At 42.3% G+C, this 14,994-nt stretch overlaps 1 protein-coding gene across 1 annotated transcript in view; it reads left to right on the plus strand.

The window, feature by feature from the left end:
* The window catches only part of LOC110536763 (glutamate receptor ionotropic, NMDA 3A-like), an 89,921-nt gene that overhangs the window by 59,650 nt on the left and 15,277 nt on the right, over positions 1 to 14,994 (plus strand). Inside the window, exons 6-7 of the mRNA XM_036936735.1 lie at positions 6,339 to 6,454; positions 9,918 to 10,069. Of these exons, the coding sequence (XP_036792630.1) occupies positions 6,339 to 6,454; positions 9,918 to 10,069 (268 nt within the window). The remainder of the gene's footprint in view (positions 1 to 6,338; positions 6,455 to 9,917; positions 10,070 to 14,994) is intronic.

Raw genomic sequence — 14,994 nt, forward strand, 5'->3', positions numbered from 1 at the left:
CAATGTATGTGTTGGTATGCCTGTGTTTGTACCTGTGTGTGTGTCAATTAACAGTCCCTGCTGTTCCATAAGGTGTATTTGTATCTATTTTTTTTATCTGATTCTACTGCAGCATCAGATACCTGTTGTGGAATAGAGTTCCATGTAGTCATGGCTCTATGTAGTACTGTGGAATAGAGTTCCATGTAGTCATGGCTCTATGTAGTACTGTGGAATAGAGTTCCATGTAGTCATGGCTCTATGTAGTACTGTGGAATAGAGTGCCATGTAGTCATGGCTCTATGTAGTACTGTGCTCCTCCCATAGTCTGTTCTGGACTGGGGGACTGTGAAGAGACCTCTGGTGGCATGTCTTGTGGGGTATGCATGGATGTGCCAGTAGTTTAAAGTCTGTTTAAACTACTGGCACATCCATCCATACCCCACAAGACATGCCACCAGAGGTCTCTTCACAGTACATTCAGCTCAGGACATTCAGCTTTTCAACACTTCTTACCAAAAGAAGTAGTGATGAAGTCAATCTCTGCTCCACTTTGACCCATGAGAGATTGACATGCATATTATTAATGTTAGCTCTCTGTGTACATCCAAGGGCCAGTCGTACTGCCCTGTTCTGAGCCAACTGTAATTTTCCTAAATCCCTCTTTGTGGGACCTGACCACATGACTGAACAGTAGTCCAGGTGTCATATCATTCGCAATTATCCTCAGTAGCTTTCTATTCAAGTTGTCAAGTTGTCAGGCTTGCTTCACCTCTTCAACACTCACTTTACGGCATTCAAAATTACAATGCTCGTCTTTGGTCAGTTGTACTTGCTTGTCTTTGGTCAGTTGTACTTGCTTGTCTTTGGTCAGTTGTACTTGGATGTGTAGTGTTTATTGGTAGCACGTCATGCCTACGTTTGCTAATCTTGCCAAGAAAAATAAATAAATAAATAGATATACCTAATAATATTACAATATATAGATATTTTTAAATAGATATACCTAATAAAGTGGGTTTTGTGATGAATGAGCATCTGATTCAATGAACGATGGAGCTGAGTTTGCCTTTTTGCACAAAATGTTATTTAAGGTGCTCCAAAGCTTTTTACTATCATTCTTTATATAATTTATCTTAGTTTTATAGCATAGTTTCTTCTTAGTTGTATTCAGTTTAGTCACATGATTCTCAATTTGCAGTATATTTGCCAATCGGTTGTGCAGCCAGACTTATTTGCCATTCCTTTTGCCTCATCCCTTCAAACATACAATTTTTCAATTCCTCATCAATCCTGTAACGGTATTCTTCGTGAGAAGGAGAGTCGGACCAAAATGCAGCGTGTAGATTGCGATCCATGTTTTAATGAACAAACGTAAAACACGAATCAGTACAAACACTACAAAATAAAGAACGTGATGAACGTAACGAAAACCTAAACAGCCCTATCTGGTGAAAACACATAGACAGGAACAATGACACTAAGGACAATCACCCACGACAAACTCAAAGAATATGACTGCCTAAATATGGTTCCCAATCAGAGACAACGATAAACACCTGCCTCTGATTGAGAACCACTTCAGACAGCCATAGACTTAGCTAGAACACCCCACTAGCTACAATCCCCATAAATACACACCACATACAAAAACCCATGCCACACCCTGGCCTGACCAAATAAATAAAGATAAACACAAAATACTTTGACCAGGGTGTGACAGAACCCCCCCCCTAAGGTGCGGACTCCCGAACGCACCTCAAAACAATAGGGAGGGTCCGGGTGGGCGTCTGTCCATGGTGGCGGCTCCGGCGCGGGACGTGGACCCCATTCAATCAATGTCTTAGTCCCTTCTCCTCGCGTCCCTGGATAGTCCACCCTCGCCGCCGACCATGGCCTAGTAGTCCTCACCCAGAACCCCACTGGACTGAGGAGCAGATCGGGACTGAGGGGCAGCTCGGGACTGAGGCAGCTCGGGACTGAGAGGAAGCTCAGGAGTGAGAGGAAGCTCAGGAGTGAGAGGAAACTCAGGAGTGAGAGGAAGCTCAGGAGTGAGAGGAAGCTCAGGAGTGAGAGGAAGTTCAGGAGTGAGAGGAAGTTCAGGCAGGTTGAATCTACCAGATCCAGGCTGGCTGGTGGTTTCGGCAGATCCTGGCTGACTGGCAGATCCTGGCTGACTGGCAGATCTGGAAGAGTCTGGTCGACTGGCAGATCTGGAAGAGTCTGGTCGACTGGCAGATCTGGAAGAGTCTGGTCGACTGGCAGATCTGGAAGAGTCTGGTCGACTGGCAGATCTGGAAGAGTCTGGTCGACTGGCAGATCTGGAAGAGTCTGGTCGACTGGCAGATCTGGAAGAGTCTGGTCGACTGGCAGATCTGGAAGAGTCTGGTCGACTGGCAGATCTGGAAGAGTCTGGTCGACTGGCAGATCTGGAAGAGTCTGGTCGACTGGCAGATCTGGAAGAGTCTGGTCGACTGGCAGATCTGGAAGCTCCATGCTGACTGGCTGCTCCATGATGACTGGCAGCTCCATGATGACTGGCAGCTCTGGCTGCTCCATGCTGACTGGCTGCTCCATGCTGACTGGCAGCTCTGGCTGCTCCATGCTGACTGGCTGCTCCATGCTGACTGGCAGCTCTGGCTGCTCCATGCTGACTGGCTGCTCTGGCTGCTCCATGCTGACTGGCTGCTCTGGCTGCTCCATGCTGACTGGCTGCTCCATGCTGACTGGCTGCTCCATGCTGACTGGCGGCCCTGGCTGCTCCATGCTGACTGGCGGCCCTGGCTGCTCCATGCTGACTGGCGGCCCTGGCTGCTCCATGCTGACTGGCGGCCCTGGCGGCTCCTTGCAGACTGGCAGCTCTGGCGGCTCCTTGCAGACTGGCAGCTCTGGCGGCTCCTTGCAGACTGGCAGCTCTGGCGGCTCCTTGCAGACTGGCAGCTTTGGCGGCATCCTGCAGACAGGCAGCTCTGGCGGCTCCTTGCAGACTGGCAGCTCCTTGCAGACTGGCAGCTCCTTGCAGACTGGCAGCTCCTTGCTAACTGGCAGCTCTATGCTAACTGGCAGCTCTATGCTAACTGGCAGCTCTATGCTAACTGGCAGCTCTATGCTAACTGGCAGTTCTGAACAGGCGGGAGACTCCAGCAGCGCTGTAGAGAAGGAAGGCTCTAACAGCGCTAAACAGGCGGGAGACTCCGACAGCGCTGTAGAGAAGTAAGGCTCTAACAGCGCTAAACAGGCGGGAGACTCCGACAGCGCTGGAGAGGAGAAGGGCTCCGACAGCGCTGGACAGGCGAGGCGCACTGTAGGCCTGATGCGTGGTGCTGGCACTGGTGGTACTGGGCCGAGGACACGCACAGGAAGCCTGGTGCGGGGAGCTGCTACCGGAGGGCTGGGGTGTGGAGGTGGCACAGGATGGGTTAGACCGTGAAGGCGTACTGGAGATCTTGAGAGCGGTGCTGGCACAGGACGTGCAAGGCTAGGGAGGTGCACAGGAGGCCTGGTACGTGAGACTGGCACCATCTTCACCAGCCGACTAACACGCACCTCAGGACGAGTATGGAGCGCTGACCCAGGTGCCATCAAATCCCCGACACGCTCCGTCGGGCGAATTCCATGTTTAAAACACCAACACAGCAACTCCCTCATTTCTCTCTCCTCCAATTTCCCCATTAACTCCTTCACAGTCTCTGTTTCGCTCACCTCCAACACCGGCTCTGGTTCTGGTCTCCTCCTTGGCTCCTCACGATAAACAGGGAGAGTTGGCTCAGGTCTGACTCCTGACTCTGCCACACTCTCCCTGAGCCCCCCCCCAAGAAATGTTTGGGGCTGACTATGGGGCCTCCGTCCGCGCCGCCTTGCTTGCTTCGCAAACTCCATTCTCCTATATCCTTCCGCGCACTGCTCCATCGAATCCCAGGCGGGCTCCGGCACTCTCCCTGGGTCGACCGCCCACCTGTCTATCTCCTCCCAAGAAGTATAGTCCATACTGTACTCCACTTTGGGCTGTTCTTGCCTGTTGACACGCTGCTTGGTCCCTTTGTGGTGGGTGATTCTGTAACGGTATTCTTCGTGAGAAGGAGAGTCGGACCAAAATGCAGCGTGTAGATTGCGATCCATGTTTTAATGAACAAACGTAAAACACGAATCAGTACAAACACTACAAAATAAAGAACGTGATGAACGTAACGAAAACCTAAACAGCCCTATCTGGTGAAAACACATAGACAGGAACAATGACACTAAGGACAATCACCCACGACAAACTCAAAGAATATGACTGCCTAAATATGGTTCCCAATCAGAGACAACGATAAACACCTGCCTCTGATTGAGAACCACTTCAGACAGCCATAGACTTAGCTAGAACACCCCACTAGCTACAATCCCCATAAATACACACCACATACAAAAACCCATGCCACACCCTGGCCTGACCAAATAAATAAAGATAAACACAAAATACTTTGACCAGGGTGTGACAAATCCACAGGGATTTAACAGTTTTACAGTCATTTTCTTAATGGGCACATGTTTATTAGTAACTGTGCTTATTGGTAACTAAAATAAGAAATTTCATAAATATGTCAAGTGTAGCATCTGATTGTCCCTCATTACACACCAAATATCAACAAATAATCTTTACATCAACAACATAGGAATCACTACAAAACGTATTGAATGACCTCTGATACACTATATTAGGCCCAGCCTTTGGAACTTTGGTTTTCCTAGATATGGCTACTATATTGTGATCACTACATCCTATGGATTTGGATACTGTTTTAAAACAAATTAATGCAGCATTAGTAAAGATGTGATCAATACATGTTAATGATTTCATTCCTGTGCTGTTTAACTACCCTCGTAGGTTGACTGATAACCTGAACCAGGTTGCAGGCACTGGTTACAGTTTGAAGCGTTTTCTTGAGTGGGCACCTTGATGAGAGCCAGTCAATATTTAAATCACCCAGAAAATATACCTGTCTGTTGATATCACATACATTATCAAGCATTTCACATGATATCCAGATACTGACTGTTAGCACTTAGTGGTCTATAGCAGCTTCCCACCAGAATGGGCTTTAGGTGAGGCAGATGAACCTGTAGCCATATTACTTCAACAGTATTTAACATTATCCAGATACTGACTGTTAACACTTAGTGGTCTATAGCAGCTTGCCACCAGAATGTGCTTTAGGCAGATTAATCTGTAGCCATATTACTTCAACAGTATTTAACATTATCCAGATACTGACTGTTAGCACTTGGTGGTCAATAGCAGCTTCCCACCAGAATGGCTTTAGGCAGATTAATCTGTAGCCATATTACTTCAACAGTATTTAACATTATCCAGATACTGACTGTCTATAGCAGCTTCCCACCAGAATGGCTTCAGGTGAGGCAGATGAACCTGTAGCCATATTACTTCAACAGTTTTTAACATGAGATCCTCTCTAAGCTTTACAGGAATGCGGTTCTGAGTATAAACAGCCACACCTTCACCTTTGGCATTCCTGTCTTTTCGGTAGATGTTATAACCATGTATTGCTACCACTGTATCGTCAAAGGTATTAACTAAGTGAGTTTCAGAGATTGTCATAATATGAATGTCATCTGTTACTAGCAAATTATTGAATTCATGAACTTTGTTTCTTAGGCTACACATGTTAATATGGGCTATTTGTTGCTCTTTTCTGGGATGCTTGATTGTTTTCATTGCTTTGCTGGGAAGCTTAGCAGAAGTAGACATGCTCATGTTATTTATGTTAGTGCATGGTGAGCTGAACAGAGTGAACTTCCTACTAGGGTACACCACCTCAGTGCTAACAGTATAACTCTGGTTCAAAAGCACATAATTACAGCATACAATAGCTGTAGGATCAGCAGAGGCATTCAGGGCAGTTAGAGGGACATAAATTAGGTTGTATACATTGTGTCTTCAAACACCCCTGGGACAATGTACATTTACTGAAGCATTATGATGACTCAGCAACACAATGGTAGGGATTAACTGAGCTGGGCTCGGGTCATTGATTTCCAACACAATAAGCACTTTTTACTGGGTAACACACTTGGGTGCAAGGAACTTATTTTCTTGAAAAATTTGAACTTCAGTATTCTCACACTTGAACTAGAACCGCCAGGACATTAGACAGCAAATGTAGTATTTTGAACATCTACATTTAAAGGCTAAATTGACTTGAATTGACTTGAATTGACTTGAATTGACATGAATTGACTTGAATTGACATGAATTGACTTGAATTGAAAAAAGAAAAAAAAGAATCATCCCATTCATTTTAGTCAATGTTAGATAGAGGTGCAATTCAGTAGTAAATCTTCTTCTGTTGTTTCAGGCATGATCCACAGCAACTTGATGCTTTTATCATGGACAAGGCCTTACTAGACTACGAGGTGTCTATAGATGCAGAATGCAAGACACTCACTGTGGGGAAACCGTTCGCGATTGAAGGCAAGTATATTGACATGAAAAAATGGTTTTAGTGCCCGGAACGCCCTCTGTACTCTCTTCACTCTAGATATAGAACCACTGGTAGCAAGTATATAGTTAGACAGGGCTAATAACTACCCGACAGGCTTGTTCTCAATTCAAACCTGAATCTATCAAATTCCAGTTCAATTCTTAAATTTGAATTGAATTTGAAGTTAAGTTTTAAACAGGATACAGAAGTGCAATTATAATTTAAATTAAAGGAAATATAATCGAAATCACATAAAACATCAAAGATATCATTATATACATGCATATAAAATATTGATGAAGTAATTTATTTTTAGGACAAAGTGTGTAATCAAGGAAAACAAGACCTGAGAAAATTCTAATTTATACAATTACATTAATTACTTACATTTTGTTCAATATGTGGAAAATACTACATTTCCCAGAATGCATTCATTTAACCCTGAAGTTGACCCCAAAACCTTAAAAAGCCAAACAAATGAAATGGTTGGTAGAAATATACACTGAGTGGACAAAACGTTAGGAACACCTGCTCTTTCCATGACATAGACTGACTGGCCAGGTGAATCCAGGTGAAAGATATGATCCCTTATTGATGTCACCTGTTAAATCCACTGTAGATGAAGGGGAGGAGACGGGTTAAATAATTATTTTTAAGCCTTTGAGGCATGGATTGTGTATGTGTGCCATTCAGAGGGTGAACGGGCAAGACAAAGTATTTAAGTGCCTTTGAATGGGGTATGGTATAGGTCCCAGGGACACCGGGTTGAGTGTGTCAAGAACCGCAACACGGTTGGGTTTTTCACGCTCAACATTTCCCTGTGTGTATCAAAAACGGTCCACCACCCAAATGACATCCAGCTAACTTGACACAATGGTGGGAAGAATTGGAGTCAACATGGGCATCCCTGTCGCATGCTTTCGACACCTTGCAGTTCATGCCCAAACAAATTGAGGCTTTTCTGAGGGCAAAAGGGGGTACGACTCAATAGTAGGAAGGTGTTCCTAATGTTTTGTACACTCAGTGTAATTGGCTTTTCTAAGCACTAAGGTTAAACAAGGTTTGAACATTGTTTCCAGAGAAAAGTTATATATTCTTTGCTATCTGGAAGTGTGACCTGTCAGATTCAATATAACTCTCATCTTCTTCTATGGCGGAGTGGAATTTATTTATAATGGTACGGAATTAAATTATATTTGCTGTCACTCAAACCAAATTATAATGAATTATATTTCTACATCCTGTGGGGCGGATTTAGGCGACATCGGCATCTTACCAGGGGCGACATGGGGCACCCGCACAAAGATAATACAGTTGAAGTCGGAAGTTTACATACACCTTAGCCAAATACATTTAAACTCCTCCTGACAGAGCTTGTGTAACTGAGTCAGGTTTGTAGTCCTCCTTACTCGCTCACGCTTTTTCAGTATGCCTAAAATTTGCCTAAAATGTTCTATAGGATTGAGGTCAGGGCTTTGTGATGGCCACTCCTATACCTTGACTTTCTTGCCCTTAAGCCATTTTGCCACAACTTTGGAAGTATCCTTGGGGTCATTGTCCGTTTGGATTCCTGACTGATGTCTTGAGATGTTGCTTCAATATATCTACATCATTTTCCTACTTCATGCTGCCATCTAGTTTGTGAAGTGCACCAGTCCCTCCTGCAGTAAAGCACCCCCACAACATGATGCTGCCACCCCCGTGCTTCACGATTGGGATGATGTTCTTCGGCTTGCAAGCCTCCCCCTTTTTTCTTTAAACACAATTATGGTCAAACAGTTCAATTTTTGTTTCATCAGACCAGAGGACATTTCTCCAAAAAGTTATTTGTCTTTGATCTTTGATCTTTGATCTTTGTCCCCATGCGCAGTTGCAAACCGTAGTCTGTTTTTTTCTATGGCGGTTTTGGAGCAGTGGCTTCTTCCTTGCTGAGCGGCCTTTCAGGTTCTGTCGATTTAGGACTCGCTTTAGTTTGGATATAGATACTTTTGTACCTGTTTCCTCCAGAATCTTCACAAAGTCCTTTGCTGTTGTTCTGGGATTGATTTGCACTTTCACACCAAAGTACGTTCATCTCTATGAGACAGAAGGCGTCTCCTTCCTTCCCAGAACGCGTCTCATACCTTGAGCGGTATGACGGCTGCGTGGACCCATGGTGTTTATACTTGCGTGCTATTGTTTGTAAAGATGAGCGTGGTACCTTCAGGCATTTGGAAATTGCTCCCAAGGATGACTTGTGGATCTCCCCACCAAAAATTCTGAGGTCTTGGCTGATTTCTTTTGATTTTCCCATGATGTCAAGCATAGAGGCACTGAGTTTGAAGGCCCTGAAATACATCCACAGGTACACCTCCAATTGACTCAAATGATGTCAATTAGCCTATCAGAAGCTTCTATAGCCATGATGGAATTGTCTGGCATTTTCCAAGCTGGTCAACTTAGTGTATGTAAACTTCTGACCCACTGGAATTGTGTTACAGTGAATTATTCGTGAAATAATCTGTCAGTAAACAATTGTTGGAAAAATAACTTGTGTCATGCTCAAAGTAGATGTCCTAACCGACTTGCCAAAACTATAGTTTGCTAACAAGAAATTTGTGTAGTGGTTGAAAAACGAGTTTTAATGACTCCAACATAAGTGAATGTAAACTTCCGACATCAACTGTATATAATTCTAATTATAATATTCCAAATGGTGACATTTGTGCGATCGGTTTCCTATCGCTCATTTGCACATCATGTCAATGATATCATGTCACCGTGTGGGACTGCGGATCACTTAACCTTGTCTTAGTGGGCGCTCCTATTCTAGGCTACTGCCTGGGAAGGTCTCCCACTCAGAAGTACGAGATGGGGAGGGGGGCGGAGGTAGGTTGACCTCAGGTCTCCCACTCAGAAGTATGAGATGGGGAAGGGGGGCGGAGGTAGGTTGACCTCAGGTCTCCCACTCAGAAGTATGAGATGGGGAAGGGGGGCGGAGGTAGGTTGACCTCAGGTCTCCCCACTGGAATCCCGAGGTAGGGGGGGGGAAGGGGGGGGGTTCGCCCAGGGAGCCATACAACCTGGAAGCGCCCCTGCGATAGGATGTAGCCAATTCAATTCAATTAGAATCAATAGAGTCAATTCCACAATTCTGAATTAAAACTGAAACAACCGCGACACCCACACATTCTAATAATGTACTAGCAAGATTAAGCTATGACCAACCTGCACACATACAAGTACTGCATATTCAACACCACCGGTATGTGTTGTACAACATCAACATGACATCAGTTCATTTGATCAATGGGTTTTCTGTGTCAGTCTAGGTGTCTGTATCTATTTAGCCATAGTACAGAGGAAGACAGGGAGGTTGATGTCTTCATCTCCCGTACCATACCCATAGTACAGAGGAAGAAGACAGGGACGATGATGTTTTCTAAGTCATTCTGTGTGTTTATCTGTTCCCAGGTTATGGCATCGGCCTGCGCCAGAACTCTCCCCTGTCCTCTAACATCTCAGAGCTGGTGAGCCAGTACAAGTCAGATGGCTTCATGGATATGTTGCATGACAAGTGGTACAAGGTGGTGCCCTGTGGAAAACGGAGCTTCGCCGTCACTGAGGTAATGTACATCATACTACTTTAATATTAATGAAATACAGTGGCTTGCGAAAGTATTCAACACCCTTGGCACTTTTCCTATTTTGTTGCCTTATAGACTGGAATTAAAATTGATTTTTTATTTTTTTTTGTATCATTTGATTTACACAACCTGACTACCACTTTGAAGACGCAAAATATTTTTTATTGTGAAACAAACAAGAAATATGTAAGGGCTTTTTTCCGTCGAAGGAGAGGAGGACCAAAATGCAGCGTGCTTATAGTTCATGTTTTTTTAATAAGTGAAACTCAACATGAACACAATTACAAAACAACAAACGTGGCAAAACCCGAAACAGTCCTATCTGGTGCAGAGAACACAAAGACAGGAAACAACCACCCACAAACCCCCAACACAAAACAGTCCTATCTGGTGCAGAGAACACAAAGACAGGAAACAACCACCCACAAACCCCCAACACAAAACAGTCCTATCTGGTGCAGAGAACACAGAGACAGGAAACAACCACCCACAAACCCCAACACAAAACAGTCCTATCTGGTGCAGAGAACACAGAGACAGGAAACAACCACCCACAAACCTCCAACACAAAACAGTCCTATCTGGTGCAGAGAACACAGAGACAGGAAACAACCACCCACAAACCTCCAACACAAAACAGTCCTATCTGGTGCAGAGAACACAAAGACAGGAAACAACCACCCACAAACCCCCAACACAAAACAGTCCTATCTGGTGCAGAGAACACAAAGACAGGAAACAACCACCCACAAACCTCCAACACAAAACAGTCCTATCTGGTGCAGAGAACACAGAGACAGGAAACAACCACCCACAAACCACAACACAAAACAAACCTATCTGGTGCAGAGAACACAGAGACAATAAACAACCACCCACAAACCCCAACACAAAACAAGCTACCTAAATATGGTTCCCAAACAGAGACAATGACTAACACCTGCCTCTGATTGAGAACCATATCAGGCCATACATAGAAACGGACAAACTAGACACACAACATAGAATGCCCACCCAGCTCACGTCCTGACCAACACTAAAAACAAGAAAAACACAAAATAACTATGGTCAGACAACTATTATAAGACAAGAAAAACAGAACTTGAGCGTGCATAACTATTCACGCCCCCAAAGTCAATACTTTGTAGAGCCACATTTTGCAGCAAGTCCCTTGGGGTATGTCTCTGTAAGCTTGGCACATCTAGCCACTGGGATTTTTGCCCATTCTTCAAGGCAAAACTGCTCCAGCTCCTTCAAGTTGGATTGGTGGTGATGGTGTACAGCAATCTTTAAGTCATACCACATATTTTCAATTGGATTGAGGTCTGGGCCTTGACTAGGCCATTCCAAGACATTTAAATGTTTCCCCTTAAACCACCCTAGTGTTGCTTTAGCAGTATGCTTAGGGTCATTGTCCTGCTGGAAGGTGAACCTCCGTCCCAGTCTCAAATCCTTGAAAGACTGAAACAGGTTTCCCTACAGAATTTCCCTGTATTTAGCACCATCCATAATTCCTTCAATTCTGACCAGCTTCCCAGTCCCTGCCGATGAAAAACATCCCCATAGCATGATGATGCCACCACCATGCTTCACTGTAGGGCTGGTGTTCTCGGGGTGATGAGAGGTGTTGGGTTTGCGCCAGACATAGCGTTTTCTTTGATGGTCTAAAAGCTACATTTTAGTCTCATCTGACCAGAGTACCTTCTTCCATATGTTTGGGGAGTCTCCCACATGTGTTTTGGCAAAAAGCAAACGTGTTTGCAAAATTTTCTCATTAATCAGTGGCTTTTTTTCTGGCCACTCTTCCGTAAAGCCCAGCTCTGTGGAATGTATGGCTTAAAGTGGTCCTATGGACAGATTCTCCAATCTCCACAGTGGATCTTTACATCTCCTTCAGGCTTATCTTTCGTCTCTTTGTTGCCTTTCTGATTAATGCCCTCCTTGCCTGGTCTGTGAGTTTTGGTGGGCAGCCCTCTCTTGGCAGGTTTGTTGTGGTGCCATATTCATTCACTTTTTTAATGATGTATTTAATGGTTCTTCGTGGGATGCTCAAAGTTTTGGATATTTTTTACAACCCAACCGTGATCTGTACTTCTCCACAACGTTGTCCCTGACCTGTTTGGAAAGATCCTTGGTCTTCATGGTGCCGCTTTCTTGGTGGTGCCCCTTGCTTGGTGGTGATGCAGACTCAGAACAGGTGTATATATACTGAGATCATGTGACAGATCATGTGATCATGCGATCATGCACACAGGTGGACTTTATTTTATTTAACTAATCATGTGACTTCTGAAGGTAATTGGTTGCACCAGATCTTATTTAGGGGCTTCATAGTAAAGGGGTGAATAGATATGCACGCACCACTTTTCACGTTTGAAATGTTGTAATGTCTTTGAATTTATTTGTTGTTTTTTTTCGCTTCAACGATTTGGATTATTGTGTGTATGTCCATTACATAAAATCCATTTCAATTACAGGTTGTAATGCAACAAAATAGGAAAAAGGCCAAGGGGGATGAAAAGTATTGCAAGGCACTGTACATCACACTACTTCAATATTAATGAATGTCAGTACTAAATCATCTCCATCAGTCTGTGTTTATTTGTGTGTTTTGAAGTCTTAATGATGGAGTCCATTATAAATTATGGACACTTACTAATGATGGAGTCCATTATAAATTATGGAAGCTTACTAAAAATGGTCCTAAATAATAGATGTTGTAGTAATAGTGATGTGTAATAGTATATAGTGATGTGTAATAGTGATGTGTATTAGTGTACAGTGATGAGTAATAGTGTATATTGATGTGTTCAGCGATGTGTAGTAGTGTATCGTGATGTGTATAGTGATGTGTAATAGTGTATAGTGGTGTGTAATAGTGATGTGTAATAGTATATAGTGATGTGTAATAGTGATGTGTAGTAGTGTACAGTGATGTGTAATAGTGATGTGTAATAGTGATGAGTAATAGTATATAGTGATGTGTAATACTGTATAGTGATGTGCAATAGTGTAATAGTGTAAAGCGATGTGTAATAGTGTATAGTGATGTGTAATAGTGTATAGTGATGTGTAATAGTGATGGGTATAGTGATGTGTAATAGTGTATAGTGATGTGTAATAGTGTAAAGCGATGTGTAATAGTGATGTGTATAGTGATGCGAAATAGTGTATAGGGGTGTGTAATATTGATGTGTAATGGTATACAGTGATGTGTAATAGTGATGTGTAATAGTATATAGTGATGTGTGATATTGATGTGTAATAGTATATAGTGATGTAATAGTATATAGTGATGTGTAAAAGTGATGTGTAATAGTGATGTGTAATAGTATATAGTGATGTGTAATAGTATATAGTGATGTGTAATAGTGATGTGTAATAGTATATAGTGATGTGTAATAGTGATGTGTAATAGTATATAGTGATGTGTAATAGTGATGTGTAATAGTATATAGTGATGTGTAATAGTATATAGTGATGTGTAAAAGTGATGTGTAGTAGTGATGTGTAATATGGTACAGTGATGTGTAATATTGTACAGTCATGTGTAATAGTGATGTGTAATAGTGTATAGTGATGTGTAATATTGTACAGTGATGTGTAATAGTGATGTGTAATAGTGTATGGTGATGTGTAATAGTGCACAGTGATGTGTAATAGTGATGTGTAATAGTGTATAGTGATGTGTAATAGTGTGCAGTGATGTGTAATAGTGATGTGTAATAGTATATAGTGATGTGTAATAGTGATGTGTAATAGTATATAGTGATGTGTAATAGTATATAGTGATGTGTAAAAGTGATGTGTAGTAGTGATGTGTAATATGGTACAGTGATGTGTAATATTGTACAGTCATGTGTAATAGTGATGTGTAATAGTGTATAGTGATGTGTAATATTGTACAGTGATGTGTAATAGTGATGTGTAATAGTGTATGGTGATGTGTAATAGTGCACAGTGATGTGTAATAGTGATGTGTAATAGTGTATAGTGATGTGTAATAGTGTGCAGTGATGTGTAATAGTGATGTGTAATAGTATATAGTGATGTGTACTAGTGATGTGTAATAGTATATAGTGATGTGTAATAGTGTATAGTGATGTGTAATAGTGATGTGTAATAGTGTACTGTGATGTGTAATAGTGATGTGTAGTGGTATATAGTAATGTGTAATAGTGTACAGTGATGTGTAATAGTGATGTGTAATAGTGTATAGTGATGTTTAATAGTGTACAGTGATGTGTAATAGTGTATAGTGATGTGTAATAGTGTACAGTGATGTGTAATAGTGATGTGTAATAGTGTATAGTGATGTGTAATAGTGTACAGTGATGTGTGATAGTGTATAGTGATGTGTAATAGTGTATAGTGATGTGTAATAGTGTATAGTGATGTGTAATAGTGTACAGTGATGTGTAATAGTGATGTGTACAGTGATGTGTAATAGTGTATATTGATGTGTGATAGTGATGTGTACAGTGCTGTGTAATAGTGATGTGTACAGTGATGTGTGATAGTGTATAGTGATGTGTAATAGTGATGTGTAATAGTATATAGTGATGTGTAATAGTGATGTGTAATAGTATATAGTGATGTGTAATAGTGTATAGTGATGTGTAATAGTGATGTGTAATAGTGTACTGTGATGTGTAATAGTGATGTGTAGTGGTATATAGTAATGTGTAATAGTGTACAGTGATGTGTAATAGTGATGTGTAATAGTGTATAGTGATGTTTAATAGTGTACAGTGATGTGTAATAGTGTATAGTGATGTGTAATAGTGTACAGTGATGTGTAATAGTGATGTGTAATAGTGTATAGTGATGTGTAATAGTGTACAGTGATGTGTGATAGTGTATAGTGATGTGTAATAGTGTATAGTGATGTGTAATAGTGTATA

This window comes from Oncorhynchus mykiss, chromosome 12, assembly GCF_013265735.2.
Source record: "Oncorhynchus mykiss isolate Arlee chromosome 12, USDA_OmykA_1.1, whole genome shotgun sequence".
NCBI lineage: Eukaryota > Metazoa > Chordata > Actinopteri > Salmoniformes > Salmonidae > Oncorhynchus > Oncorhynchus mykiss.